At 45.4% G+C, this 16,332-nt stretch overlaps 1 protein-coding gene across 3 annotated transcripts in view; it reads left to right on the forward strand.

Moving 5' to 3' along the window:
- The window catches only part of UBE3C (ubiquitin protein ligase E3C), a 118,558-nt gene that overhangs the window by 72,836 nt on the left and 29,390 nt on the right, over positions 1-16,332 (forward strand). For all 3 annotated transcript variants that reach the window (XM_067747589.1, XM_067747590.1, XM_067747591.1), the window contains one exon: positions 8,621-8,868. In XM_067747589.1, the coding sequence (XP_067603690.1) occupies positions 8,621-8,868 (248 nt within the window). The remainder of the gene's footprint in view (positions 1-8,620; positions 8,869-16,332) is intronic.

Raw genomic sequence — 16,332 nt, forward strand, 5'->3', positions numbered from 1 at the left:
CAGTTAACTTTATTTCATGGAGATTAAGACATTACTGCTCAGTGATAACAAGCCCCAAATTTCCTAATGAACCCTTAAGCTTAAAAATGATTTAAAAGTTCATCACACTCCAGCTCTCTAGTTGTGCAGGCTGATAATCTCATTGAGTTTAAAGATTTTGGAAAAATCTTACAATATTTATGTTATAATGCCTTAAATCTTTACAAGTGTTCTCTCAGTCAGGCCTTCTTAATAAGAATTTTTAAACCATATGTCAAAATCGTTTGGTATTTTGCTATGCAAATTATAAAATTAAATATCATCTCAGAATATTTAATTTACTTATGGAAAATTGGTTTGAAGTGCTTCGTTGACTGATCATTTACATATAATCAATTAATAGGATTATTCCATACATCATCTAGTCATTAAAGCAGGTCCATTCTTTATGGGCTCTTATATCTCGTATCATCTCAGAACAGTTTTCTAAAGTGTGGGTTTCGCCCCATCTGGCAAGTGAACTGACCTGGTGGAGCTCAGAGAAGTTGAGTGACTTCTTTTTGCAGTAGGGAGCTAAGCAAGCAGAGTGGCACGGGTCCTGGTGCGGTGATGCCACGCACGCGCTCTCCACCGTGCCTCCACCCGGCAGCACTTTACCTGGGGGAGAGCGTGGCTTGTTCATCTCTCCTTGTGGTGACTATGGAGAAGGGACCGTATTTGCTCTCAGGAGTGTTGTGAGGGTTAACGTCTCGGTGAGCTCTTGGTGCCATCCATTGTCTGGGATGAGATTTGCTAGAGCTGTCGGCTCTGAGCTGTTCTGGACTCCGTTCCTGAGAGCCTCACTTGTGCTCTTGTATGTTGGTTCGTTGGATTCTGTCTTGCTTAATGGGCAGGGTTTATTATGTTGTTTTTCTGAAGAAGAAGTGATAATAGGGTAAAATCAAAGTACAGTTGACCCTTGAACAATGCAGGTTTGAACTGTGTGGGTCCACTTATGCAGATTTTTTTCAAGAAATATATTGCCAAACTTTTTGGAGATTTATAACAATTAGAAAAAACTTGCAGATAAACTGCGTAACCTAGAAATACTGAAAAAATTAAGAAAAAGGTATGTCATGAGTGCATAAAATATACGTATTGATAGATACTAGTCTGTTTTATCATTTACTGTCAGAAGCATACACAGATCTATTATAAGAAGTTAAAGTTTATCAAAACTTACAGAAACACTTGCAGACGGTGTGTGGCGCCCTTCACAGTTAGGAGAAATGTGAGCAAACATGCAGGTGCCTGTAGCGCACGCTGTCCTGCTTCAACGATCTCTTAGCCGCCTCCCGTTGCTCCTGCGCTGAGTTCAGTGTGGTGTGGACCCCCTTGAGACAAGCGTGACCCTCATCACCTCCGCCTGAGCACACGTCCCCTCCAGGAAACTGCGAACCCAGTAAAAAGTGGTGGCTCGTGGTTCTTGTGTATTTTCCCTTGTGTCTAGTGCAACCCTGTGAACCTTAGCGAACACGGGGGACCAACACAAAGTGCTGCAAGTGATGCTGGACGTGCTCCCAAGAAGCAGAGAAAAGGCGTGACGTTACGAGAAAATGTTGGGCTGTTTGATGTGTACCTGCAGCTCTGGTTACTGCCACTTCAAGACAAATGAATCCACCGTGAGGACTGGTGTAAAAAATAAAAAATAAGAAAAGGAAATTTGTGAAGCTGTGGCAGCGGCTACACCAGCAGCACAAAAACCTTGTACTTTTTGTGACGTACCTTTTTATTTCATATTGAAAATGCATGCAGGATTGCTGTAAGAAAGGCACATCTATAGACTTCAATATGATTTGAGGAAAAGTAGTCTTTCTATATGACTTTTTTTTCTTCTATACATGTTTTATTCTCTAAATGTTTAATTTCCAATGACATTGATGTCATTGAAAATTAGTAAGAAACTGTGATGTATTATTTTCGTAACATAATATTTTAAGTTTACATATTTTATTTATACGAAAGCCAGATATGTTTTCAGTTAATTTACTTTTTCTAAAAAATTTTCAAAGTCAGAAAATGTATCCATATGTTTTGTTAAAGGTTTGCATTTCCCTTACATACTTTCAAATTTACTTTCTCTTACTGGTCGTAAAAAAAAGAATAAACCATCTAATAACCATGTTACTTTAAAAATTGTCAAGGGGCTTCCCTGGTGGCGCAGTGGTTGAGAGTCCGCCTGCCGATGCAGGGCATGCAGGTTCGTGCCCCGGTCCGGGAGGATCCCACATGCCGTGGGGCGGCTGGGCCCGTGAGCCATGGCCGCTGCGCCGGTGTGTCCGGAGCCTGTGCTCCGCAGCGGGAGAGGCCACAACAGTGAGAGGCCCGCGTACCGCAAAAAAAAAAAAAAAAAAAAAAAAAAAAATTGTCAAGAGTTTTCAGGAGAGCCTAAAAATTGTCAAGAGAGCCCTAAAATTTATTTCCAGTTTGTTCAAAATAGTGTGTTATACTGCTACTTCGTATCTCTTATGACAACTTAAAGCAAAAGGAAGGTGAAGGATCAAAAGCTGAAGAATTTAATGCCAGCAAAGGATGTTTTGATAATTTTAGGAAGAAGTGTGGCTTTAAAATTGTCAAGATAACAGCAGAAACACCAACAGGCAGCAGATGAGCTCCCAGACGCTGTTAAGAAAATCGTTGAGGAGAAGGGACATCTGCCTGAACAGGTTTTTAATGCAGGTGAAAGTGCCCCATTCTGGGGAAAATCTGCCACAGAGGACATTTTTTAGTGAGGAGGAGAAGTGAGCACCAGTATTTAAGCAGGAGGGGCAGGAGTGCAGCTGGGTGTATGGGCAGGACTGCCCTCATCTAGAGAGCTGCTCACCCCAGCCTCTAGGGGAAAGGTAAGCACCAGCTGTCTGTCTTTGGTTGGACAACAAGAAGGCCTGGGCAGTGAGAGCCCTTTTTCTGGATTGGTTCCATCGGTGCCTTGTCCTTGACCTCAGGAAGCACCTTGTTGGCAAGGGATGGCCTTTACAGCTCTTTTGATATTGGCAAAATGCACATAGCCACCCAGAAACCCATGAGTTCAACACCAAAGGCATAGAAGTGGTCTGCTGGCTCACAAAACACATCTCTAATTCAGCCTCTAGATCAGGGGGCCATAGGGACCTTTCAGGCTCATTACACATGGTGCTCCGTGGAAAGGCTTGTCAACTTGGTGTCAGAGAACCCAGCAGAGAGAACATCGTGAGAGTCTCCTACCATTGATGATGCCATAGCTGTTATAGAAAGAGCCGTGAAAGCCACCACGCCAGAAACAGTACAGTCCTACTGGGGAAAAGTGTCCAGATGCTGTGCATCACTTCACAGGATCTACGTCGGAGCCAATCAAGGAAATTGTGAAAGAGATTGTAAATATGGTAAAAAAAAAAAAAAAAAAAGGTGGGGTGAAGGCTTTCAAAATACGGATCTTGGAGAAAAAAGGCAAGAGCTAGTAGGCACCAGGTGAGAGGAGCTGACAGAAGACGAATGGGTGGAGATGAGAGCCTCTGAACCACAGCCAGTGATGAGGACAGGATGCAGAAGAAGAGCACCTGGCGGCAAGCAGGCCACCTGGCGGGAGGGTTCTGATTGCTCGACGTCGCTCCTGACTTTTACGCCTTGGACCCTTCTGTGATGTGGGCACTGGAACTAAAGCAAACAGTGGAAGAAGGAGTGGTTCCGTAGAGAAACAGTTCTAGAGAAATAAAAGAGCAAAAAAGTCAGGCAGAAATTATGATCTGTTCCCGTAAAGTCACAGCAAACGTGCCTGCCCCTCCTGCCTCCCCTTCCACCTCCCCCCCGCCAACGCCTCCTCCTCGGCCTAATCAGCGTGAGGACGAGGACGAAGGCCTTTGTGCTGATCCACTCCCACTTCGCAGTGAGCAGCTTAGCTCTTGTGTGTGTGAGTGTCTTCCTGGGAAAGTCTAAGAACCGTGTGAGACATTTCTGTGTCATCATCATCGTGGCCCAGGTGTTCATTGTGTAGACAGATGACAGTTCATCGTGTGCAGGACTTGTACTGAAGTGGACAGCCCATGCTTACATAAGTGCACAGCGAGCGATGCTAACTGTAAAATTAACGATGTGATAGCTTTCTTACTCTCAAAACATTGCTTTCAAAGTAACGTTACCGTACAGTATGCCTCCCTCTCTCTTGTAATTGGAGAAACTGCTTATCGGCCTATCATCACAGGTAAGTGATTTTTAGAAACATGTAACAATGCTACCAATACTGTATTATGGGTATGACTAATGGTGTATGCCATAAACATGCTGTAAGCATTCATTCCTTAGTGTATAGGCGAGGCGACCGTCAACAGTCATGTTCTTGACGCTTTGTTACCAGGGCACGAATCGTTATACCTGTAAACAAATAGGAATTTCGTTTTCACGTTATCTTTTCATTTTCGATGTCTAGTGTTAGTAATGTGTATAACATCTGCAGTGTTCTGTATCGTGTAAACAGTGTTGGTGTAGGTTCTGACAGCCAGGCGATTCATCTTGAAAGCAGATGATGTAAACTTGACATGTCAATTAATACAGTACAGTACTGTGAATGTATTTTCTCTTCCTTATGATTTTCTTAATAACATTTTCCTTTTCCTAGCTCACTTTATTGTAAGAGTAGAGCATATAATATGTATACCATACAAAATATGTGTTAATCGACGGTTTATGTTGTCGGTAAGGCTTCTGGTCAACGGTGGGCTATTAGTAGTTAAGTTTTGGGGGAGTCACAAGTTACAGCTGTGTGATTTTCAACTGTGTGTGGGCCCCTAAGCTCTGAATTCTTCAAGGGTCAACTGTAATATACGACTTAGGTCCCCCCACCCCAACCTTACTGTGTAAGTAGATACTTTTAATCTGTCTTTTGAATCAAGTAGTGGCAAGATACCTAGAAGACTAGATTTGCTTCTAAAAATATGGTGCTATTGTATATTGCTGTTTACAGAAATGAGCTTCAGGGAACCACAGAATCTCAGTTCTGGCCGCAATTGAGGAAGTGACATCTGTGAGTGGCTGTGGAGCCTCTGAGATACAAAGACCCGCCCCCTGCTTCCCCCCCCACACACACAGAAGATTAGTGCTGCGGTTTGAATGAGAGGGTTAGCGGTTTGGGTGAGAGGGTCAGCGGTTTGGATGAGGGTTAGCGGTTTGGATGAGAGGATTAGTGGTTTGGGTGAGAGGGTTAGTGGTTTGGATGAGAGGGTTAGTGGTTTGGATGAGAGGGTTAGTGGTTTGGATGAGGGTTAGCGGTTTGGATGAGGGTTAGTGGTTTGGATGAGAGGGTTAGCGGTTTGGGTGAGAGGGTTAGTGGTTTGGGTGAGGGTTAGCGGTTTGGATGAGAGGGTTAGCGGTTCGGATGAGAGGGTTAGCGGTTTGGATGAGGGTTAGCGGTTTGGGTGAGAGGGTTAGCGGTTTGGGTGAGAGGGTTAGCGGTTTGGATGAGGGGATTAGTGGTTTGGATGAGGGGGTTAGCGGTTTGGATGAGAGGGTTAGTGGTTTGGATGAGGGTTAGTGGTTTGGATGAGAGGGTTAGTGGTTTGGATGAGGGTTAGCGGTTTGGATGAGAGGGTTAGCGGTTTGGATGAGGGTTAGTGGTTTGGGTGAGAGGGTTAGCGGTTTGGATGAGAGGGTTAGTGGTTTGGGTGAGAGGGTTAGCAGTTTGGGTGAGAGGGTTAGTGGTTTGGATGAGGGTTAGTGGTTTGGATGAGAGGGTTAGCGATTTGGATGAGAGGGTTAGTGGTTTGGATGAGGGTTAGCGGTTTGGATGAGAGGGTTAGCGGTTTGGATGAGAGGGTTAGTGGTTTGGATGAGGGTTAGCGGTTTGGATGACAGGGTTAGCGGTTTGGATGAGGGTTAGTGGTTTGGGTGAGAGGGTTAGCGGTTTGGATGAGAGGGTTAGTGGTTTGGGTGAGAGGGTTAGCGGTTTGGGTGAGAGGGTTAGTGGTTTGGATGAGGGTTAGTGGTTTGGGTGAGAGGGTTAGCGATTTGGATGAGAGGGTTAGTGGTTTGGGTGAGGGTTAGCGGTTTGGATGAGAGGGTTAGTGGTTTGGATGAGAGGGTTAGTGGTTTGGATGAGGGTTAGCGGTTTGGATGAGAGGGTTAGCAGTTTGGATGAGGGTTAGTGGTTTGGGTGAGAGGGTTAGCGGTTTGGATGAGAGGGTTAGTGGTTTGGGTGAGAGAGTTAGCGGTTTGGGTGAGAGGGTTAGTGGTTTGGATGAGGGTTAGTGGTTTGGGTGAGAGGGTTAGCGATTTGGATGAGAGGGTTAGTGGTTTGGGTGAGGGTTAGCGGTTTGGATGAGAGGGTTAGCGGTTTGGATGAGGGTTAGTGGTTTGGGTGAGAGGGTTAGCGGTTTGGATGAGAGGGTTAGTGGTTTGGATGAGAGGGTTAGTGGTTTGGATGAGGGTTAGCGGTTTGGATGAGAGGGTTAGCGGTTTGGATGAGGGTTAGCGGTTTGGATGAGAGGGTTAGCGGTTTGGATGAGGGTTAGTGGTTTGGGTGAGAGGGTTAGCGGTTTGGATGAGAGGGTTAGTGGTTTGGATGAGAGGATTAGTGGTTTGGATGAGGGTTAGTGGTTTGGATGAGAGGGTTAGTGGTTTGGATGAGAGGGTTAGCGGTTTGGATGAGGGTTAGCGGTTTGGATGAGGGTTAGTGGTTTGGATGAGACGGTTAGTGGTTTGGATGAGGGCTAGCGGGCGGGCCTTGGCGGAGCACCACCGCTTACAGAATGTTTACACTTTGAATTTTTCAGAAACCTGCCGCTGCTCACTGTTGACGTTCAGTCTGAGAAATACTGTACATGACAAATAAATGCTTGTAGTTTATCCTGAAAACTGAGTGTTGAGAAGATATATGTAAAGGCCACAGAGAACCAACTGTGCTTTTGTGTTGCATCCGCGGTTGTCTGCTTAGAATTCTTCCTGCATTTAACCTAGGCCTTGAGGGTGAACATGCTTGGTAATTGTATTGATCAAAATAGATGCAGATAACACTGTGGAATTTAATCATCAGTGAAAAGCATGTTCTTCATTTAAGTGTAGTTAAATTTTAAAAATAAAAGAATGTGTTTTAGTAGGAAAGAACCTATGCTTTGTAGGTGATAGACATGTTTTAAAATTACAGTACTACCCTTTACAATATTAGCTGTATGTCCTTGGGTAAATCATTCAGCCTTCCCTGTCCTTGGATTTCTCACACGAGAATGGGGATTATTCTTAACCCAGAGGTTGTTAAAGGGTTGGAAGTGATTAATGTATGTGAAATTCCTGGCGTGAGTTCTGCCAGCTCGGGGTAGACGTCAGCGGTGGTTATTCCCTCACAAGCACGAGCGCAAGAGGGCGCTGCTGCCGCCTCTGGTCGGGTTTGTTTACTCCTGAGAGAGGTGTGGGCACTGCACTGCCCTAGAGGAGAGCTCGCCAGGCACAGCTTTTGTCCCTGTGGCAGGATGGGTGGGCGGCCCTCTCCTGTGCAGGCGCCGTGGGCCTCAGTCCACACGTTAAACTGTCGGCCCTGTTTGAAGGGTAGCATAGAATATTCACACCCCAGGTCCTGTGACCTCAGTACTGACACTCGCACATCACAGTGCTGGGGTTCAGCTGAACCGACATTCTGCTAAACCCCTTTCCGGGGTGTTTTCTAGAGCTCACCTGTCCCCTGAGATGCTTTGGGTCAGATACGTGTGGGCGACTGCACACTGCTGGAAAGACAGCTACAGCGTGGACCCGGGTGCGGCCCTGCGACCTGGGTTCAGTCGCCCTCCACCTGCGGCTTTTGATGTGCAAAGCACCGAAGGACATTGGTGGGAGACGGTGAAGGACGTGTCAGTTACTTTGTCAGACCTGTTCCCTGATTAAGCCAGGGAGCCCCTGGTTTTGACTTGTGGTAGAAGCACGTCTACTGGCCCGTATTTGGGGCCTGTGCCCTGAAGCCTGTGTCGGAGGCTATTGCATTCATTGCAAGTGAGTCCGGGGCCTGACATCCCTACTATTCAGTGCTGTCCTTATGAGGACCTGTGTGGAAATGCCCCTCACGTGCCAGGCAGACTTCAGCAACTTAAAAATTGCATATTGTGGCACATTATGTAACCAAAAATGTCCCCCATTTTTCAGCCGAACATCGTTTTAACTGATGCAGATTCTGGTGTTCTGACTCGTGTCCTGCGCCTCTTTCCAAGGGTCTTTGTGATGTTAACTTCGTTGACATCTGCTTTGTTCGTTTATCTTTTTGCCTTTCTTGGTAATAGTTTTCTGTTCCAGTATTATCCTTAGGTCCTCAATTCCGTTCCCCTCTTCCTGGTATTTGAGTTTGTTACATCCTTTAGCATATGTGGGATAACTGTACTTTCTGCCAAACACACCTCCCCCGCCTCACTCCATTCTTGGTCTGTCAGTATCAGTGCAAAGGAACGTCTCTCTTCTTCCCATTGTGGGCTCTGAGGGAAATACTGGTCAGTCTGTCTCATTGTCTCTTTTTAATGTTGATTTTTTTTTAAGTCTTGCATTAAAATATTTTTAATATTCTTGCTCCCCTTACCTAACTTCCTGTAATACCAGCTTATTTTATTGCTTTTTAAAAAAATATTTTCTCCTTGCCCCATCCCCCCTCTTTTAACAGAGCCTGATTTGAAAAAGCGGATCCGTGTGCACTTACTCAATGCACATGGCCTGGACGAAGCTGGCATTGACGGTGGTGGTATTTTCAGAGAGTTTCTAAATGAACTACTGAAGTCGGGGTTTAACCCCAACCAGGGCTTCTTTAAGACCACTAACGAAGGGCTGCTGTACCCCAACCCAGCTGCCCAGATGCTTGTGGGGGAGTCCTTTGCCAGACATTACTACTTCCTGGGCAGGATGCTTGGAAAGGTAAAGTAAACTTTATATCAAAACGGGTCTCAGACCGCGGGGTGAGGAAACGCGGTGCCTCTGCGTGGCTACGCCTGTCTCGTCGAAGGTCCTTGTTCAGAATTGCTTGAGCCATTTTGATGAGCCCCTGAACCGTGTTTTCTTACGTAATAACTGCTTTGTAGCATCATGCACTTCATACACAGTTACGCACATTTAAAAGCTATTGATACAGCGTAGAAAACATGGGAAGCATGATATAAAATTCTGTTTATCTGCTAGCACAGGTATGAGTACTGTAAATATTTTGTCTTTCCACAGTTGCTCTTGTTGATAATCAGTGTTAAAAGTGATTCTTTTAAGGTTCTATAAAATTTTCAAAGTGCTGTGAGGTGGAAGGCCATAGTTACTCAGTGTAGTTTGTGTTATATACGTTGTATGCAGATTCTTGAAAATTGGCCACTTAAGGATATTACGGTAATGCTGTAGTAACCAGAATGTTACATCTGATGGTATACACCATCTATACAAACACACCTTACCCTTCATTGTAAATGAAAGGAAAACTTAGTTATATAACGTAGTGGAAACTTCCTAGTTAATGGTGAAACTTTCAAAGCACACCTTCCCATGAGAGTCAGAGCAGGACGAAGGTACCCACTGAGGCCAGTCCCACTTACTGTTGAACTAGAGCAGTGCTGGCCTTAGTCTGTTCAGGCTGCTGTAACAAGATCCCACAGACTGGGTGGCTTACAGACAACAGAAATTGACCTCTCGCAGTTCTGGAGCCTGGCGTCTGAGATCAGGGCACCGTGTGGTTTTATCTGGTGGAGGCCCCTTTCCTGGTTCAGAGCTGGTGCCTGCTCCCTGGGTCTTCACATGGCAGAAGGGGGCGAGGGAGCTCCGTGGGGCTTCTTTGCAAGGGCTCTACCCTCGTGCCCTAAGCACCAGGGGCCCCACCTCCTGACGCCATCACAGTGTGCAGGGTTTGGGGGAAACGCAGACGTTCAGACCGTGGCATAGCTTGTGGGCTGCCATAGGCGGGGCGTAGGAGGTGGGGCTCCAGTTACGTTGGGAGGGGCTCTTCCCCACAGCTCGGGCCCAGTCCCCCAAGAAAGGGATTCTTCTTTTTTTTCTTTTTAATTGATTACTAGCATTTTAAGTTATGGAAACATTTACATATAAGGTTATTTTGTTTGCTTCTTTGCACTTAAATAGTGTTGATAATTACTAATCCTAACAGGATGTGGCTGGCAAGTATCCCACTAAAATCAGTAATTGAAACTTATGCTGTTGCAAGTGAGGTGGAAAATCATCTGGTTATTCCCATAGGAAATTGAAAATGAATGATTCTTGGTTTTTGAATGAATGAATGAATGAATTCGTTCCACCAGTCGTAACTTACAGAGCATGGTGTGTTTGGGGACGTGTGCAGGGATTCCCCGGTACTCAAACTAACTACCAAGTACTCACGGTCATGACAGACAAAAAGTTTTACCCCAAGTCCACCGTCTGAGTCAGCAGCCCATTGCAGTGTCTAGTGGGTGGAGGTGGGAGGATCGTGTGGGTGCTGCGGTCCAGCCTCGGGCCTCCTGGCCAGCCCGCCTCGTCAGAGTGAGGAGATGTCTTCTGCCCCCTTCCTGGCTCCCAGCACCCACTTCTGCCAGGCACCGGGCCCAGTTCAGAAGATCCCTTCCTCAAGTTAGTTCCCGTTTCTCTTCATACTGGGATGTTTCTTGCAGTATAGAAGGAAGATGTAACTTCTCCCTGGTTCTGGAAAGTATCGTGCACAGTGCACACACCGTGGCCACTAACTACTGAGATTGATGATAAATGAAGTTCATGCTTTATGTTGCCCAAGAACCTGGGTGTGTTGTTATACAGATAGGTAAACATTTTTCATGGTATTTTGGGGAAATTTGTTAGGGTTTTTGGATCGTCTAGGAATGCATTTTTATTTCCACTGTTTGAAATAGTAGAATAGGAACGCCTGATATTTAATATTTACTATCCAACACATTTTTAGAGACGGGCTGGATTATAACACAAGGACTGTAATCAGTACGGCTTCTGAAAGTCAAAGGAGTGACCAGAGGTGACAGTCTGAACCTAAGGGCAGCGAACTACAGCCCCTGAGCAAGTCTACCCGCCTATTTTATTGTTTGTTTGTTTTCTCTTTTTTAAAAAAAAGGCTTCACTGGAATATCATTTCCATATTGTCTGTGGCTGCTTTCCCCGGGGGCAGAGCTGAGCAGTGCTGAAGTATGTGCTGCTGGGCCCTTTCCAGGACAGGTTTGCCAGCCCTGCCGGGGGGCCAGCCGCCAACCAGACCATAAAGGGCCGGTGTGTCCCATGATGACAAGTTGGCTCTTCATCCCGTGGGTCGTGCAGAATCACTGTGTTCAGCAAATGGCTGAGGTGACAGACTTTGTACATTTTTAGGGAGACCCTGTGGAACCCATGCGGAGAATGGCTTTTAGAGACGAGGACAGCAATCCGGTCCTGAGTGACGGTGCCCTGATTACCTAGCGTCATGCTGTGAGGTCAGGTCAGCTGAGGACTGAAACGTGACCACTGGATTTATCAGCAAGTGTTTGTTTTCTGGGTGTTTTTTTCTTGTAACGTTTTATTGAGATAGAATTCTCAAACCGTGCAATTCACCCGTTTAAAAGGTACAATTCAGCGGTTTCGGTGCATTCACAGATTTGTACGACTGTCACTGCAAATTTAGAACCTTTTCATCACCTGTGTCCATTAACGGTTACTCCTCCCTTCCCACCCCCAAGACCTAGGCGAACACTAATCTACTTCTTGTTGCTTACTCTACTATTAATTAATCTGTTAAGGTACCGTTTGTCTCTTATTTGTGCCTTATTCTGCACATTTCCCGTAAATTGAATCATGACATGTGGCCTTTTGTGGTTGGCTTCTGTCACTCAGCATGTTTCCAGGGACCACTCACGTTGTGCCACGTGTCAGTACTTCACTCCTTCTATTGCCAGTTAATATTCTGTTGTAGGATGTAACCACATTTATGTAACCATCCCTCAGCTGGTGGACATGAGGGGGGTAGTCGGTGGTGATGTTTTTAGTGGGGTGGCATGATAGACATGAGTTTGCTTTGGGGTGAGGTAAAGGAAATGGAAGGGTTACAGGTGGAAAGAGTGTCGGTGGCCTTTTCAGCCGGCTTGGCTCCCGAGGGAAGGAGAGAGAGGATCTCTAGAGAAAGCACAAGTTCCAGAGAAGAATGGGTGGGTGGTTTGGTCGGTGTTCAAAGATAGGGTAGCAGTCTGCGGTGAAGTGTCCATGGGTAAAGAACCAGACGGGGGGTGGTCTGGAATCCTGGGAGAGGCACAGCGAAGAACTGATGAGCAGGTGTGACCCAGAGCTGCACCCCCTGCAGGAACTTGCTGCGATGGCGCAGATGTTGTCTGGCTGCCCTGGGGCTGGTGCAGGGAATCTCCTTGTGATGTCGTCGTTCTCATCAGCTTGGGTGTCAGCAGCCGCTGTGGCTCGGGGCTGCGGCGTTGAGCAGCCCTGGGGCTGGTGGAGGGCCGGGGGCCATCTCTGCTAGACGAGGTGAGAGGGGGCAGCCACTGGTGAGCGCCCGGCTGGTGCAGGGCTGCACTGTGGTGTCTGGAGAGACTGTGCAGAGTGAGCACATGGGGAGGAGGGCCCAAGGAGGTGGAGTCTCAGTAGGGAAGAAAGTGTACCAAGGAGGAGGAGTGAGCAATGTGCTGAAGGCAGCTGGGAGGTCAGGAAGGTGGGGCTACGAGGGGCGCAGCTCTGCTCGGGGCGGTGACACTGAGCCAGCAGCAGGCGGAGTGCAAGCCATGCTCAGAGCTCAGTGTCCAGGGGTGATTACTCAGCAGCTTTACCGTCTTTGAATAAGTAAGTAAGAGACTAATGTTGCTACGTAATCATTTTCTATAAAAACTAATCAGAACTGTAATCATTTTCAACTTTACAATTAAATTCCTTTATTTGTAGTTCTGTTCTCTGTGGTACGTATTATGTTAAACAGACCTTCCCTTGAAGCTTAGTGTATGGAGTTGCCCATTTGAGAAGCACCTTAATTAAAAATTGATGCCTGCAGAGTAGGTGACGCTCTTGTGACTTATTTTGAAGTAACAGTTTTTTTGAAGTACAATTCACATTCCGTAAAATCCAGCCTTTGAAAGAGTACAGTTCAGTGGGCTTTAGTACGTTCACTGAGTTGTGCAGCCATCTCCACTGTAATTTCAGAACAGATCCTAAAAAAGGAAACCCCATGTTCATTAGCAGTTGTTCCCCATTCTGCTCCAGTCCTATCAGCCCTGGGCCACCACTAACCTACTTCCTGTCTCTGTGATCTGCGTGTTCTGGACATTTCATATAAATGGACTCACACAATATGTGGCCTTCTGTGACTGATTTCTTTGCCTCGGCGTAATGTTTTCAGGGCTCCTCCATACTGTAGCGTATATCAGCACTTCGTTCCTTCTTTGTCTCCTGTGAATACGTGCTGTAGTTTATCAGTTCGCCATTTGATGGATCGTTGGGTTGTTTCTGCTATTGGCTCTTATGAGTAATGCTGCTGTGGACACTCATGGACAGTATATTTTCATTTCTCTTGCCAAGAGAAATACATACCTAGGAGTGGAAGTGTTGGGTCATATGGTGACTATATCAAAATGTCCGCACCCTTTTACAATCCCACCAGCAATGTATGCGAGTTCCATTTTCTCCACATCCTTGCCAACACTTACTATTGTCTGTCTTTTTTTGGTAACACGCGTCCCGGTGGGTGTGAAGTGGTGTGTCATTATGGTTTTGATTTGCATTTCCCTGATGATTAATGATGTTGAACATCTTTTCGTGTGCTTCTTGTCTTCTGTGGAGAAATGTCTATTCAGGCCCATTTCCTAAACTGAGTTGTTTGCCTGTCATTAAGTCCTTTATATATTCTAGTTTCAAGTCCCTTATTAGGTACGTGGTCTGCAAATATTATCTCCTTTTCTTTGGGTTGTCTTTCATTTTCTTGATGTTCTCCTTAGAAGCACAAAAGTTTTTAATTTTGTTTTTCTTTTGTTGCCTTATCTAAGAAACCATTGCCTAATCCAGGGTCACAAAAATATATACCGGAGGGCTTCCCTGGTGGCGCAGTGGTTGAGAGTCCACCTGCCGATGCAGGGGATACGGGTTCATGCCCTGGTCCTGGAGGATCCCACATGCCGCGGAGCGGCTGGGCCCGTGAGCCATGGCTGCTGAGCCTGCGCGTCCGGAGCCTGTGCTCCACAGCGGGAGAGGCCACAACAGTGAGAGGCCTGCGTACCCACCCCCAAAAAAAAAAAAAATATATATATATATATATATATATATATATATATATATATATATACACCTGAATGTTCTTCTAAGAGTTTTGTAGTTTTAGCTCTTATATTTGTCTTTGATTCTTTTTTTTTTTAACATCTTTATTGGAGTATAATTGCTTTACAATGGTGTGTTAGTTTCTGCTTTATAACAAAGTGAATCTGTTATACATATGTCCCCATATCTCTTCCCTCTTGCATCTCCCTCCCTCCCACCCTCCCTGTCCCACCCCTCTAGGTGGTCACAGAGCACTGAGCTGATCTCCCTGTGCTATGCGGCTGCTTCGAGTTTATTTCTGTAGATGGTGTGAGTTAAGAGTTTCCTCTATATTCTTTTTCGTATGGATGTCCAGCTGTCCCAGCACCATTTGTTGAAAAGACTGTCTTGGCACTCTTGTTGAGAGTCAGCTGACCACAAATGTAAGGGTTTATTTCTGAACTCTTGATTCTATTTCATTGATCTCTATGTCTAGCCTTATGCTAGTGTGACACTGTTTTGATTACTGTAGCTCTGTAGTAAGTTTTGTGTTGTGTGTGTGTGTGTGTGTGTTAATGACAAATGGTAATGGAACTCCAGGCCTAACAAAGCAGCGGCGTAGTGAGAATCGGTATGTCCTGGATATAAAAATCATGCTCCTTAAAAAAAAAAAATCATGCTCCTTTATTTGTATCTCTTTGAGATGCATCATTATAGGCCCAGTTATTATTTATTTGTTCAGATTCCAAATGTCGCTATTTTAATAATACAGACTTTAAGCGTTCTTCAACTTTAGTAATGGGCTTCAGCCTGACCTCACCATTTTAACAGTATGTTTTCTTCAGGCTCCCCTTATTTCAGTGACAAATTTCAGACATTGACCTGATGTTAGATTCCTTAGCATAAATTTCAAACAGATCATTTTCTCGCCTTAATTCATTTTAAGGCATAATGTGTCTCTCCCACCTGGAGCTGTGTGCTGTCCTTGGTGTCAGTTCTCAGGGAGATAGTATCCCTCCCTGTCAGTGGTCCCTTTCGACTCAGTCTCAGCTTCCTCCCAAGGATGTCAGTTTCATAACCCATTGCACGAAAATCTTTGAAAGGATGAGCTGTCGTTCTTTCTGTGAAGATGAGCCTTTATTTTGATAGCCTAACCTGAAATACTCCCTAAATTCAGTGGTTCTTATACAGTGCAGTGACAGACAGCAGAGTAATTTTATTTGCATAAATTAAAACTTATTACCGTTCTATATTATTTTTCCTTCCTGAGTGTATGAATTGTCCAATCTTGATTCATGTAGAGGCAGGGTAAGTACGAGATGATCCTGGCTCGCGGAAGCCTTCTGGCTCACTGGTAGCTCTGTGCGTCGCTGGTCAGTGACGTGCTGCTCGCATTGAGAATTGTCCTGACGACACAGTCTTGGAAAGTGCTGTAGATTCAGAGGGGATAACAGATCGCTCTCACTGCTGTACTCTGGAATATTTTCTTTTTTTATTTTATTTATTTATTTTTGGCTGCGTTGGGTCTCTGTCGCTGCGCACGGGCTTTCTCTAGTTGCGGCTAGCAGGGGCTACTCTTCGTTGCGGTGCTCGGGCTTCTCATCGTGGTGGCTTCTCTTGTTGCAGAGCACGGGCTCTAGGCACGCGGGCTTCAGTAGTTGTGGCTCGTGGGCTCTAGAGCACAGGCTCAGTAGTTGTGGTGCACGGGCTTAGTTGCTTCGCGACATGTGGGATCTTCCCAGACCAGAGCTCGAACCCGTGTCCCCTACGTTGGCAGGTGGATGAATAACCACTGCACCACCAGGGAAGCCCTGGAATATGTTACCTCTTTAAACCAGATTCCAGGGAGAAAAATTTGGCATCTAAACCTTTCTCCTAAAAATGAAGTTTGTATAAATTCTATCTCAGAGCTCTTTAAAATAATGAAGTTTAGACAAAACCAGTAACAAAACTATAGTTATTTGAGGATCGTACTTAATTTAGTTCCTCACTTTAAGGATTTTACTCATATAATTTTCTGCATGGAAATTCCTAAGGGAGCAGTAGTTTCTAAAACATATCTGATCACAAATGGTTAAACTTTGTACCAACATGTTAAAAATTGTCCAGATCTAAGTGAGTGTAATAGTATAGCACTAATAGTGTGGTATCTGA

This window comes from Pseudorca crassidens, chromosome 8, assembly GCF_039906515.1.
Source record: "Pseudorca crassidens isolate mPseCra1 chromosome 8, mPseCra1.hap1, whole genome shotgun sequence".
Lineage (NCBI taxonomy): Eukaryota > Metazoa > Chordata > Mammalia > Artiodactyla > Delphinidae > Pseudorca > Pseudorca crassidens.